General features: G+C 36.4%; 1 protein-coding gene and 2 long non-coding RNA genes across 3 annotated transcripts; 1 reads left to right on the top strand and 2 right to left on the bottom strand.

Moving 5' to 3' along the window:
- Positions 1-2,416: 2,416 nt before the first annotated feature.
- Positions 2,417-4,862, bottom strand: LOC113296021. Its single transcript, XM_026544362.1, has 4 exons — positions 4,713-4,862; positions 3,583-3,868; positions 3,348-3,442; positions 2,417-2,860 (listed from the first exon to the last, which is right to left on the bottom strand). Exons 2-4 carry the CDS (start codon positions 3,608-3,610, stop codon positions 2,642-2,644), a joined length of 342 nt encoding a protein of 113 aa, XP_026400147.1. The 5' UTR covers positions 3,611-3,868; positions 4,713-4,862; the 3' UTR covers positions 2,417-2,641.
- A 3,358-nt stretch (positions 4,863-8,220) lies between these two features.
- LOC113331832 lies at positions 8,221-10,668 on the top strand. The gene is made up of 4 exons (XR_003351222.1): positions 8,221-8,303; positions 8,518-8,619; positions 9,082-9,147; positions 10,367-10,668. It is a non-coding gene; the product is annotated as an uncharacterized LOC113331832 (long non-coding RNA).
- Positions 10,669-12,234: 1,566 nt separating this feature from the next.
- On the bottom strand, positions 12,235-13,641 carry LOC113340505. Its single transcript, XR_003355537.1, has 2 exons — positions 13,285-13,641; positions 12,235-12,517 (listed from the first exon to the last, which is right to left on the bottom strand). It is a non-coding gene; the product is annotated as an uncharacterized LOC113340505 (long non-coding RNA).
- Positions 13,642-15,449: the final 1,808 nt, after the last annotated feature.

Here is a 15,449-nt window from a genome sequence, read left to right as displayed (position 1 = left end):
CTAGAAAGTATATTGGAGTTTGTCCATACAGATTGCTAATCGAAATATTGGGTGTGGTTGTTGTACCCCCGCTTTTTCACTTTATCACTAGCAGTTCTCAACCAAACCTAATTTGATTCCCAAATCTTCATTTAAAACAGAACCAAACCCTAACCATCATCTCAAGAAATTCTTCATCCTTAAACCTAACTTGGGTCAACCCATCTTCTATTCTCCTCAAACATCATCTTATTCATCTCCAATTTCATCTTCTCTAGTTTCTATGAGTTGTTCTTATGAAACCCTAGCCTCTCAGTTTACATCAGATTATCAATTGAATGAATACCCTTACTTTAATCAACTAAACCCATTTCCAATTTTTCTTAATCACCACCTAATTCGAATTCATTCAAATCAGGAAACCCTAATTCTTATTCATAAAACAATCCCCTTTTCTTCCGAGCCTAACCAACTACGTGACTATCTTCACCACCAGAAATCCTTCATTGATAACCTCTCTTGGTTCAAACAAGAAATCCTGAATTTCGATTCTTAAACAGATCGCAAGAGAAGAACAAAAGAGAGAAGAAGAAGGAAAAGGAAGAAAGAGAAAGAAAATAAGAGAATGATTTTTCTTCGATCTGGGTGGAAGATAAGATCAAAGAAATCTATAAAGACACCCAACACTTGGTTATGGGCAGCCATGTCGGCTAAGCTGCAAAAGACCAATTTATCCTTCATACAGAACTGATGATATCTTTCCGAATGACACGTTCGAGTAGTCCATTTTGCATAATTTTTCGAAATCTATCTAGCGGTATTAGTTATTAGCGGCTAATTCGTCTCTTGACTATCACTAGACCAGTCTAATAGCGTTGACGAGCTTGAGGGTTAGAACTGCTCAAGACCCACCCAACTTACCCGAACCCGTCCGTACCCGCTAAACCCGTGGTTTTTTAATCCGAATACGCATGTTGTTGGTGTGGGGTTGGTTATGAAAATAAAAACCCGCTATAGTTGGGTTGGTAGTTGATATTAGCTAAAACCCGCCTGAACCCGCCCGAAAAAATCCGCTAAATTTACACCATTGATAAAAATATACCTAACCGTCTGTTATTAAAACCCTAGTGGTACTAGTAGATTGTAGATAAGATAGATAACCCTCTTTCTCTCCACTTTCTAGTCTCTTCGACTCTTCCTCTCTGTTCGACGCCTCCTCAGTTCTTCTTCTTCCTAGATCCTAGTTCCTCAGTTCTCTTCGACTTATGTTTATGGTTTGATTTTTTAAGTAATTAAGAACTTAAGTAAGAAGTATGTTTAAACTTTAAAACATGTGTGTGTGAATGATCATTGAATATAAAGCAGGTACTGATATAAACACTACATATGAAAACTTGTTGAAAATATTGAACTACAATCTGAAGCGGGTTTAAACCTGAACCGATCGACCCGTAGCGGACGGGTCAAAAACCTGCCCGTTGTTTGTGGGTGATGGGTTGGTTATGAAAATAAAAACCCGCTATAGTTGGGTTGGTAGTTGGTATTAGCTAAAACCCGACCTGCCCGACCCATGTGCAGCTCTATCCTTACATTTGGTTTTGTCTCATTTGGTTCGACAGTTTCAGATTGAAAGGTTCTTTTTTGATGCCCTACACTAGTGGTCCCTGAACTACATCCAAACTCCTCAAATTAGAGTGAATTTCAACAATTACAGGGTTCGAACCTACCTCTACGGTGGGAGGGAGCATGCAAGATTTTTTTTTATATGCAAAAGCCCGACCTGCCCGACCCATGTGCAGCTCTATCCTTACATTTGGTTTTGTCTCATTTGGTTCGACAGTTTCAGATTGAAAGGTTCTTTTTTGATGCCCTACACTAGTGGTCCCTGAACTACATCCAAACTCCTCAAATTAGAGTGAATTTCAACAATTACAGGGTTCGAACCTACCTCTACGGTGGGAGGGAGCATGCAAGATTTTTTTTATATGCAAAAGCCGGACCCAGGTCCCTACCTGAACCCAGCCAGTTGGACTGGCCCCACTGCCAGACCCAACACCGCTCAACCCACTATACAACTAATCTACTACAAACCTTTACGGATGGCCCTACTGCCAGACCCAATATCGCTCAACCCACTATACAACTAATCTACTACAAACTTTTACGACGACGAGGATTGAACCCCTAACTTCCTTCTTACTTGAGTCGAGGGAGCATGCAAGATTGAAAGGCCAGTTCGAGTAAAACTGAAAGTACTTTCTAACAAATTCCAAGCGCTTGGACCCTCAAAAAAATATTTTTTTTCCAATCATTCAACAACGTTTACTTGCAGTGCTGGGTCTTATTATCTCATCACTTTTGTAGCATCTGATATTCTCCATAAATTCAACTATTATCACCGTATAGTAGTAAGTAAACCTCCTTGTAAATACGGGAATAAGAAAAACAATATACTTCTAAAGTAAATTTGTCCAGCCGATAAAACCATCAGTTACATAAATTTTGGTTCTTGAATAACTACATCATTATGCTTATCAAGCCTTCATATTCCAATGAAGCCAAAAGTAAGAAAATATACTTAAATGTAGTTTTGCGCAAGTAAGGCATCTTGGAATGCAACTCCAGCACCAACTACAGAGCAACCGGCTCACCATTTTTTTCTCTACAAAAAGTAAGCTTGGATTTTCTGCCTTCGGCGTCTTGAAATCTTTGCACGATCGGCATTAGTTGTACGTACTCTAATCAGTTCTTCTTCTGCTGCTGTCCTCAACTTATGCATGTAATCTTCTCCAAACCAACTTGCGGTTTTCCTAAGTTCTTCAATTGAATCATACTTCCCCTGCAAAATCTCTTGGTACAAATTGTACAATTTTTCCCCCACCTGCTTGGAATTACACACAGAAAACATAAGCATCTGAAAAAGAGCTGAAAGTATAAATGTTACAAACTCTAGAAACGTAGTTTGAAGTACTAAAATCAGTATCTCATCCTTCTCGATACAAAGGAAGGGAGTCAGAAAGCACTTACTTCCCAACAAATATTTTTCCATGCGCTTGGACCCTCAAAAAATAAAGGTTCCTTGAAACATACTAATAAAAGTAAAGTGTGCCTATTAGTGCAGATGGTAATACTGCACAAGCTAATAATGGTGCTAGAAGCAATTTGAGTGTGAGATGATTTTTTAGTTTTGCCATTGTAAATTAACGCTGGTGTCTTTTTTGATGATAGAGCTCAGCAGCAGTAATCGGAAATGCAAATGTATAGAAAGTATAAGACTAGTTGCAAAAAACAATATATGTAAGTATGTAACAAAAATACAATCATTGGGGAGATGAATAAAACTAAGTATTCCAAAAAATATGACATACCTCATAAATGCCTTGCATAAGTCCAATACCATACCTAAAGTAAATACGCACCAACTCAATCACCCGAGAACGCACAGACTTGACATCGTGAGGCTCTAAGAAACCAGAAAAGGAAAAAGACTGAAACTTGAGAAAAGTACATCAGAATAAACAAATTCAATGCGCGTAAAGAAAAGAAGAGAAGATATAGTCAATTGTTTAGTGAAGATATCACGAACTACAAAACAAAAACTACCTTTTTGTAGTATGAAGAAATCTAACATATCTGCAGCTATTTTTTCCACACGTGAATGCTTATATTTCCCATAATTAAGTCTGATACTCTGCTATCTCGCAAAACGACACTCTTCCATGTGCAACAAACACCTGAAGTCTTAACCACCTATAGAGAATAAGAGAGATGCCCTTGGAAAAAAGTGATATAGATTCTAGTGCCAATTGGGTCGAAGGCATATCCCTTGAGCAAACAGATTTCTCAGAAGCTTCTCCAAGACCCTGGTCCAATTCCATACCTTCTAAACCTTCAAAAAAACACAGCCCATAACATTCCTTGTATAAGAAACATTCTTTAAAATCAGAAAGAAAATTTAGAGCATTAAGAAACACATACAATTTGGAGGCAACCAAATTGGCTGATATTGATTTTTGCAGTTACTTTTTCTATCATACAAGATGTATAAGTACATCACATGAGCATATCACTAATTTGGTATTTTGAAAACAGAAGCAAAACAATAAATTGCTTGTGGTTCTGAAGATCACTCTTGGTCCACTTATGCTATGTTGTAAAGCTCCCAGCAAGTTACAAAAACTCAAAAATCCGATGGCAAAATAAAATAAGAAAAAGTTACTGATCAAAAGAGCTAGCAAGTTCTTGGGTGACCTAGCTATATACTGAATCAGAAGTATATGCTAAAAAACAACAGCTAAATTTAAAGCCGTAACACTAGCATTTCAAACCGAGTTGAAATTCTGACAAAATACATATTGTACTAAATTTCCCAAGATACATTTTGATAAAACCAATATGAAAGATACTCTTTTCTTTCCTGTAGCTTTGGAAATACTCAGTCTTTCAATAGAAGCACCACAACAACTTAATCACAAAATTCTTCCAAAGTCAACAAATTCCCACATACAGCTTAAACAAAAACAAAGACGACAATCTGGAATTAATCTACTAGATAGAAAACCATAAATCCCAGTACAACTCTCTGTTATAAACTATCTGGTATAACCCTAGAATCTGAATCTGTTTTAAAATTAAAAACCCTAGATCTAGATGTGAGATGAGGGAGCAACAGAAATTCGAAAAATCAAAGCAAGCTTTAAAATAGAGATTTAGAGCGATCAAACAGTTTGTACCTCCGATGTTGCAGATCCGTGAGGAGATTTCAGTCGGCTACGGTTTCTCTGATGGTTTGAGGAGAGAGAAAGATTTTCTCCTTCATCACAACTTCGCAGAGACTGGCCGAAGCTGTTCGCGGGCCTTAGCCATTCCCAGGGTCAAATATGTCCTTTACTAGATCCAGTGAGTTAGATCAATAGGGCAATAACTATGATCGATTGATATTCAGATCCTTCCCAGTGTGCGATCCTTTCCTAATTTTTTTTTTTTTTTATGCTGATTCTTTCTTAATTTATTTGGTGCTCCTTTCCTAATATTTTTTACAAGTGGTTATGGGTTGCTAGATTCGACAAAAATACTAATTTAGTCTCAAATTAATTTTTAAAACTAACCCATATTAATATTAATCTATTATCATTTTTAATAAAAAATCAAAAATATAAAAACCTGAATAGTTTTGTTTTATTCTCATCCAATCCTTCCAAATTCTATAAAATTTTTATTAAAAAAAATTAATTTTTTTCTCCAACTATCTCCGATTGAACCTAGAAAAGGTAAATCTTCATCAAGCCATTTTATTATTAGCATTTATTTATTGATTTACATGTTTAAAATTCTAATTTTTGAAAATGAAAAATCTCGAACTTACCAAGAACCGGTTTATGTAGATGTACCGTATAAACCGATTTTGGGTTTTATATTTTGTTCCATGAAGAGCATGCAGAGAAATCGATTTATAGGATGATTAGCATCGACCGATTCTAGGTTGAAATCGGAATATGAAAAGACATCACATGGATCGATTTATAATGCATTAGCATAAACCGATGTTGGGTCTTAATTTATTTATTTTTGAAATCTGTGCTCATATAATCAGTTTTTGTTTACGTGGTCGTATGCCAAATTTGGGAATTGTATGTTCAGATTCCCAACCAGGAAGCGGTTTTTATATACGTTGAAAACGTGGGGGTATCAAATTACACCCACCGACTTTTTCTTAAGCAACCTGTACGGAAAAAACCTAAATACAATTCCGAGAGTTCAACTTAATGAATCTCAATCAAGGAATAATATTCAAAGTTATATCTCTTTCTCCCATAATCAGAAAGTTTACGGAGACTAGTCTATAACCTGATTTACATCCGAGAGTTCTTGGACGATTCTGAAGATCAATATCCAAGAATCAATCAAGTCATATCCAACAAACAAGGATGGATCTACTTTGATTGATTTACGTACAACCTGTGATATTTCAATTATAAAGATAAATGATGTGTGTCGTGATTGCAACAAATTAAATCACTTATTTCCACACAATTAACTGGTAATATAATGGAAGCAAGGATCATTCCCACGAATAACAGGGAGTTTTCAGTTGTCAAATGTCACAAATGGGGGGTTTTGTTTGTAGGTTGTTGTAGTTACCTAAAATCTGAGAGATGTTAGAAGTGGGATTCTAGGATTTCTGAAAGTGAGTTATGGGAGGTTGAGCACGAACAGTCTTCGCCTAAACAACGCACAATGACCGTTTAAAAGCTGCTTCAGTCACAGGGAAGATATTTAAGGCTGGTCTTAGGGAGGGAAGCAGGTGAAGAGAGAGATCAGAGAATTCCAGGGTTTGAAGAAGAATTGCGCTAAGAGGTTATGAGAAAGTTCATATAGCTTGGAGAAATAAATGACCTATATATAGCCGAATTCTTTAATATCATATCTGTGAAGATAAGGATTGCTCTTCGTCCCGTGCGGAGCAATTCTCTCGTCTCTTCATGAATATGGATAAACTAGGTTGAGTTTATCTCATTATTCCACCGCTTTTACTCTTTTCTGTGGTGAGAAATAAGCTGGGTATTTCTCACACGTGTCATAGACCGCCATACCAAAACCCTAATTGTTATCCTCTAATTTGTGTAAATCTGAGTCAGCCTTTGTGATGACATGTTGAGAGAGAGAAATATTCTCTTTAGCCGAGTTGGCTGAGATAGAGAGATATTCTCTGATTTGTAAGAATGACTAGGATGAGTCACGTGAAAAGGCATGAGATGCCTCAGAATTCGTGTGGAGAGGAGACTCAATTCCTACATGAGGCTCGTGCCTACCATGGGGAATATTCAGCCTTATCTGAGATTTCCCGAGAGACTTGAATCTCTCCGAGATTTTGCAGAGAGACTTGAATCTCTCCGAGATTTGCAGAAAGACTTGAATCTCTCCGAGATTTTGCAGACGGATCTCTACGAAGATTTTCCTAACGGATCTGAATCTCTCTGTGGTCAGCTGGGACTCGTCCTGGAGAGAGAGAAAGGCTTTGTACGTTCGATTAATGCCTCTGCAAGACTTTGGCTCACTTGTATTTGACCAGCGTATCCTGCAAAGATGTGTTAGGAATCAACTGTGTGTCCATATGATGAGTCAACAAGACCAGTGTATCTCGAAAGGATGTTTTAGGAGTCTGTCGAAAGGGATCAGAGGTAAAATAACCAGCGTATCTCGCGGGGATGTCCGAGGAGTTATTCGGAACCTCATTAAGTCGAGTCAGAGCGTAGAGTAGACATGACCAGTGTATCTCGCGATGATGTACTAGGAATCGGTCCTTGATCTCAAATAGGGTGAGTCGTGCTTACAGGAGATATGTGTAATACCCATCATTTTTAGTCTGGGTTTTAGGTATATAAAATGGAGCCAAACGGTATAAAAGCCCAATATGTATATTTATAATCAAATAGTTAGCCCATAAAATGTTTGTTGTGATACTTAAAAGAAATATTTGACTTTTAAGTTTTGTTATTAGAAGAAAAAAATATAATAATTAGTGAGAATATGTTATTTACTAAAATAAAGTGAATGCTACTAATAAGATTGAATGAAATTTATTAGGATATATAAATGATGAAAGGATTTGAAATTGTTTTAGAAAATCTATCTTACAAAAACAAATAGTTTTTGAACAATCCGACGGTTCTAAACAGACTATCTTAACCGATCTATGACTCCCATTGATCTGAAAGTGTAACAAAGTATAGGGGACAAATCGTGGCTCAAAGCCCAATATGTATATTTATAATCAAATAGTTAGCCCATAAAATCTTTGTTGTGATATTTAAAAGAAATATTTGACTTTTAAGTTTTGTTATTAGAAGAAAAAAATATAATAATTAGTGAGAATATGTTATTTACTAAAATAAAGTGAACGCTACTAATAAGATTGAATGAAATTTATTAGGATATATAAATGATGAAAGGATTTGAAATTGTTTTAGAAAATCTATCTTACAAAAACAAATAGTTTTTGAACAATCCGACGGTTCTAAACAGACTATCTTAACCGATCTATGACTCCCATTGATCTGAAAGTGTAACAAAGTATAGGGGACAAATCGTGGCTCAAATTGTATCCCCATTCTACGCCCATATCGAACGTCTGTGAGTAATTCAATCCTCCTCTCCCCCTCTCTCGGTAAATTTTATTACATTAATTCTACCGAGTTAATGAAAACCGTTTCTTTTCTTCTCATTGACGATGTGAAACGCCTCTGTGAAATTAAAGCTCAATTAGTGGGTTATATAAACCAAAGAACTAAGTCGCTTCTCTTCTTCGCAGACGCAAATCTCAGGTATGATTCACAATTTTCTAATTTTAAATTATTGTTCGGCTTCACTGGATTATGGTGCCTCTGGCACGCATGTTTCAGTCATCTATGCAGGTTGATTTGATTTTGTTTTTCACCTTTTCATACTGTATTTTATTGTTTATTAGGGTATTTTTGTTAAAGCTCTAACATGCTTTTAAGAACTTTTTTTGTTTTATTTCTGGTGTTTTTTTTTAAGTTGATTTTGAAGGTATAAGCGAATTATCAAGTTTTGGTTGCTTTCTGAAGTTGAAAAATAAATCTCCGTGGGATTTCTAGATGGGACTGTCACTTTTACCAGGTGATGTGATCAACACTTTGTTAGCACCTCCCTGCAGAGAGTTCAAATATTATTTTAAGTCGCGATTAATATCTCAGTGTATGTCACACAAGGCCAAGATGCGTTTAACGCATTGTATGCTGACGATAATGAAATTGTCTTTTCTTTTCAGTCCCTTTTGCTGTGTTTACGACTTAGTTTACTCATTAGTCAATTGTAATGTGTATATAATGAACAATGTGGTGTAGGAAGGTAGTCTTACGGTTCTGAAATGGAAGACTTAAAATGTATGTGACCGCTTTTCAGTATGTCTTTTTGATCTTTGCACGCTTATTTTATAAGCAATATTCCAGTCTTTTTACAGGTCTTCGTGTCCTCAAGGTTTTTCCCCTTTACCTTAATGGTGTGCTTGGAAGAAGTTTTTTAGTCAGATTTGAGTCAATTTTGATATACCGTTCAATTGGTTATTTTTCCCACTTGCAGGCTCGAGTCAGTTTTGATTTCCCATTCATAAGTTCAGGGATGTAAGTGTTAATGATCGATGGCAGTGTAAGTAAGACCAACACTTCTAAGAAATTATATCTAACTTACCGGCTTATTTGTTGTTCTTTTAGAGATGGTTTGAAGCTGTCTCTTCCCTTTTTAAACTTCACAGAGACTAATAGATAGTGTACTTACTGGTAACACACTTTAGGAATCATGTGCGCTAACAAATTGTTAATTCAACCATTTCATTTCTTTGGTCTTAATTATTGTTTGCTTGGTTATGAAACAATCTGTTTGTCATTATCAACCATTTATTTGCTTTTATATCGACTTGCTGACGTACAACTGATGTCCTGGATCATTTGTTGATTTTCTGAATTGCTTAGTTGGGAATTATAGAATTATAGTGCTATTCTGACCATCCAAAAGATTAGCAAACCTTAATTTCATTTTAAGATTAGCAAGCCTTAATTTCTTAAAATGAAATTGGGTATGTTTATTTTGATAACATGCGTAAGTACTGTAACTTTTTATTATTTATTCCACACTTCAGTCCACTGACTTCAAGTTCCGCCTCAAAGCCATGAACTACATGGGGTGGTACCGTGGTACCAAAGAACCCAATCTGGAAATTTGATCTCTTGCTTCGTGTAAGTGGCATAAATTGCCTGAGCAAATTTACGATTCTTAGGTTTTTTTTCTACCTCCTCGCAATGACCACCATCTCTTCTTCAAGTGGAGTACCGAGGTAAAGCCTCCCCTACCTGATCACAATTCACAAGTTCCATCCTACCTGATGAGGATCTGGAATCCCGGTCCGCCAACACTTCTCTAACATGTATTTTTTATTGTATCCATTAATCATTGATTAATCCCCTTCCACACATATTCGGATATTCTCCACTTTTTTCTCTGAAATTTTATTGTTCCTACTGAGAAGATTTATTAGGTAGTTGAAAATGTTTTTATGATTTGCTTAAAATTCACTACTCATTCTCTACGCCTGTAGATGTGTGTTTGGTGTTTGCATCACATAATGGAGATTGTCCTGCATGTGGAACACCGTATGACAAGGAAAATTATGGACAATAGCTAGCTAACTGTTAGAGGTAGTAGTTCATGTAATATTGAACATTTGTAATCTGAAACCTAAGATATAAGTAACCGACAACTAGCTAGGTTTTACTTGCTATGGACCTTCAGTGTGTACTAACATATCATCGTCCTTTAAAATTTAGCCACGACTTTAAAGTTCTGAAATTTTCCATCGATTGTTTTGCAGTAAATGATGTTGTAAAGAACTCTTCATGCACGCTTAATCAACCCAATGTTTAGGGACCAACCATTCCTCGGTGGGATGGAGTTGGTTAGCACGGTGTATGGCAGCACGACCATGGACTCGGGGACTCCGGAATCATTAGCACTGATAAAGAACTAATTGAACAGTCATTAACAAAAATAAAGGAAACGCAAAGCAGTCCTCTTTCTCTTCTCATGGCAGCTTTATGATCCGCAAAAGAAAAAAGGAAAAAAAACACGATTTTATGCCGCAAAGAGTTCAACAAGTGATTCTTTTTTTTTTTGTTGGTGGAGGGTGATGGCAAGTGGACATCGTTGGTGCGGATGTAAACAATCTCAATTGCTGCTAATGGTGGTCATAATCTGTGCACTAGCAGCAATAATCAAGGTACAATGTAAATTTTAAAGTTCCAAACCATACATTGTGTTGTACCTTGAATGGATTAAACAAAATTTAGATAACTATTTTGGGACTAGCCAGAGTTTAGGAAGTTGGGTACTGTTTTAATTTTTATGCGCTTCTGTTGATAACTTCATGCTGTCGTGAATTGTTCGTATTATTGTGGTTATATGGTGAAATTTCACGAAAAACATTCGAAGTCTATCAGAGAGCGTTGAAAGAGAACGGTGGGTGATTAGGACAAAGAATCCAGTAAGTAGGGATCCAAAGGTAGGAGAAACCGAGAAAGTATGTTAAGGGCGTCCGAAACATCCGGAAGCACAATAAAACAATGAAATGTCTATGGGCTGTTTCCACATATGAAAGAATGATTTTTAGGAACCATGGTTTTTTTTGAGTGATCATTGTTTTTATTAGGCCACCTTCCTTATAGTTATATGGGCTGTCCTAAAATGTTGAAATGACTAACCTATCCTTAACCTAATTTAATTTAAAACCAACCTAATAACCATCTATTTATATATATATATAACCACCACCTCGTCCCACCACCACCGCCGATTACCACCACCAACCATCGATTACCACCATCACCTCCTCACACCACCATTGCCCACCACCGCCGATACCACCACCAACAACAACAACCACCGATGACCACCACCACCAACCACCACCACCTCTATATATATCGCTTAATTTAAAACATTAACAAAGATATTCTCACAAACCCATTACTTTTCATTCGTTTTTGGTTGAATAAATGAGAAGTAATCATCAAAATGAGTTGAAAATGGAAGTTGCAAAGAGGTTTAATGGAGGTTTTTCTTTTTCAGAGAAAAGTTCGGTTACGTCGCAAAAAACAAGTCGCAGCCGAACTTTTAGTTCGGTTACGTCGCAAAACGTTCGGTTTCGTCGCAAAAAGTTCGGTTATCACGAATTAATTTTTTCTTAACCAAACTCAGAGTTTTGTTGATTCGCAAAAAAAAAAATTAACCGAACTCCTTGTATTAGAACAACACAAGTCCATAAGTTCGATTCCTTCGCAAAGGATATCACCAAACTTTAAGTTCGGTTGGTAGAGCAATTTGGTATGTAACCGAACACACAAGATGTACCCAAATAAATTGTTAAGTTCAAAGTTCGGTTACCTACCATTTTATACTAGGTAACCGAATATAACACTGTAACTAAGGGTGCACACGGTACGGTTCGGCTCGGTTCTTGGCGAAACCGAGTACCTGTACCTCCCTAGGCTCGTTTTTAAAATTTTGGACCGGTACCCGTACCTTGTAACTCGGTTCTGGTACCATTCGGTACACGTACGGTACCAGGTACGGTTCCGGTACCAATCGGTACTTTCTGACAGATTTCCAGATATATTTCCCTGTCAGTTTTCCAGACAAATTAAGGACCTGTTTTCCCTGTTTTTCAATATATTAAGCAATATCTAAATCAAAGAACAAAGTAACAACCCAAAAGTAGCAACAATACTAGCAAACCAAAGTGCCAAACAACCAAAGTCTTGACAAGTAGCAATAGCACACAAACTGACAAAATACCAAGTAGCACACAACAATAGTTACAATACTATAATAGTCTTAATTCTTAAGTTTTACTATCTTAACAACTAATAGAAAGTTAGTTGAAGTTGTAGCATTGGTGGTGAAGTGGTTGTGGAGATCTATTCCATGGCTGCACTTGTGGCATTGTTTTTGATAGGACTCAGTAAAGCTGCAATAAAAAGTAACAGCAAGTTAGGTAGTTAGTAGGACAGCGAATGATACAAATTAAAGCCAAACTACATGCATTTGCAGGGAGTGAATGATACAAAGAAAAGAAGATTTCAGCTAAAGAGAGTAACTACTTATCAACCCATAATATGAATTCATAGCAGGACAGTGCAGTAATGGTTATCAACTCATAACATGAATTCATAGCAGGACAGTGCAGTAATGGAGAAAATTGAATCCCTTCACACATACAGAAACATAGATGCAAAGCACTATCAGAATTCACCAACTCGAAACACAAAAGCCCAGTATTCGTTCACACGTACAAGCCTCATACTACTACACATTTCATTACAAAAAGGATAACTCAATCAGTGCTTATTTGAAGTTGCGGCACCATCTCCACCCCCAACATACATTTGCAAGCTTAAAATCAGCACATAAAGACCAAGGCAACTTCTAAAAAGAATTATAGTTATCAAAAATCAACTATCAGTGCAAGTTTCTTAGCTTAATCCAACTATACAGTGTTTATGCCCACCCCCGATATACATTTTCAATCTTATAATCAACACATAGACACCAAAGCAATTTCTACCATATGTATAGGCTCAAACCCAATTTTTTTGAAGAACAAAAAAATTCATTTAATTCACAAATTAAAACAATGATCAGTAAATACAATTTTAAAACCAAATTAAAAGTATGGGTTTCATATGAACTAAAAAATAAAGAAAAATCAAAAGATCATGAAGATAAAATTCTTACCAGTTTGGTGGAAATACAATCCAATCCAAATCAATCAACTCTTGTAGAAAAGGAAGAAATCTTTTTGATTTCTTAATTACAAATCTGATCCAATATCAAGGAAGGTAGAATTATTAGATAGAAATAGAATTATTAGAATACAAGTCAACACTACTTCAAAACCCTAGGTTCCAAAAACAAAATATGAGAACTGAATCAACTGATTCAACACCCTTGGTTAACAATTTCTCCTTCTTCTTCTGGATCGAGAGGTGGTAAGTAATGGAGATTGGAGGAGAAGATTCAGAAGTCTCTTCCCTGTAATGGAGTTCTTCACTTCTTCTCCTTCTCAGAGAGAGAGGAGACCCAAAAAAAAAAAAGGAAAATGAGAAGAGAAACCCTAGCCCTATAATGTTCCATTATATACCCCCCTTTAATCTAACGGCTATTACTGATTTATCATCCCCTAGATCTAGCGGCTATTAATACTCGGTATATCCGGTCCGGTACGGCACGGGACTTATATTGGACCGCGTACCTGTACCCCCAAGAAGTCGGTTCCTAATTTTTGGACCGGTACCTGTACCCCCGTCCTCGGTTCGGTACAAAACCAGGTACGGTTCCACCGGTTCCGGGACGGTCCGCCGGTCCGGCTCGGTTCCTGTGCACCCTTAACTGTAACTTTGGTTGTTTTTTTTATCGGTGAGTTCGATTAGATACACTTTTGGATAAAAGTTGCGAACCAACCGAACTTCTTACACTTGGAATAATTTTTTTTAACGTAAAGTTCGGCTGGATAGTTGGTTGGTATGAACTTTGCGTACCAACCGAACTATGTACAGTTGGTAAAATTTTATTTCACGTAAAGTTCGGTTAGTTATTGTTTGCAAAGCAACCGAACTTCTAGACCCTAAAATTCGGTTACATTACGGGCAAACCTAACATTACACTGTACGACCAAAACCTCAATTAACGAGCGAGTTCGGTAACCTGCGTGTGTTAGGTTACATGTTCTTGACATATGGTAACCGAACTGGCCCAAATCTACATAAAAAATTTCATTTTTTTTTGAAAGTTTGGAACAATTAAACCAACATTATCTAAGTTTGAAGCATACCTGATAACCCAAATGCTCTTCCTCCGGTTGTGGTTGGTAAAATCCATCGTTTTCATCTTGAGATTGAGTTTGGGGAATAATACAGTCACCATCTAAGAAATAACTCATATCCGGATCATTGTGAAGATTAACAAATACTCTGGGAGAGGAAGGAGATGAAGATTCAGATGTGCTATCATCAATTGAATCATCACTTGAATACTCAAGATTAGTGAACTCAAAAAAAAAAAAAATATTTTCCATGTTTTTCTTCTTCAACTTCTCTAACTTTACTCTCTAAATAATTCTACTTCTTTAGCTTAACCATTTCACTAATGATTTCAGTAATCATTACCCAAAATTAATCAGGAGGGTAGTTTAGGTATTAATATAAATATCTAGATAAGGGGTGACTTAGATTTACTTCTAAATGTCTTACTAAAAATAGAACCATGGTCCCCCAAAAAAACCATGGTCCCCAAAAAATCGTTCAAATGAAATGTCTATGGGCTTTTTCTTGCCCATCATGAAAAATTCATGTTTCCACAAATTACTTTTTACTATTCTTTTTGTTTTTTTGAAGCATACTATTTTTTTGTATCAAGATCCTAAAAAGAGAAATTGTAGTTGCAGGAAATCCTACACTACACCCCTCACAAGATTTCATTAACATTCAACTCATTTTAGATTAACAATCTTAATTTTATTGATCAATCTTTGAACAATCTTACAAGAAAAGATAAAGGAATCAAGAATAACCACTGCTCTAGATTTTCTCTCTCCTATTTACTTGTTTCTCACTCAGAAAAAGATCTCCCTCTTTCTTTACAATGGAACGGCTATTTATAGGGAATTCCATAGTGGATGACAGCTAATCTGTCCTTTATTTTCGGATATGACTTGCGACATTCTCGCATCCTTACAAATGTTAATCTCGCAAACTCTCTAATTTTCGCAGGACCATCACATTTTTCTCATGATTTTAGCTGACGTCGTTTATTATATCATTTCTGAAATTGTTCTGCGACGCTGTTGTGTTGTGTTGCTGATAATTTCGCTAAGGCATTATTGCTGCGAGATTCTGATCCTA

Source organism: Papaver somniferum, chromosome 1, assembly GCF_003573695.1.
Source record: "Papaver somniferum cultivar HN1 chromosome 1, ASM357369v1, whole genome shotgun sequence".
In the NCBI taxonomy this organism is placed as follows: Eukaryota; Viridiplantae; Streptophyta; class Magnoliopsida; order Ranunculales; family Papaveraceae; genus Papaver; species Papaver somniferum.
Note: the sequence above shows the minus strand (reverse complement) of the source record. Positions and strands in the feature narration are given on the sequence as shown.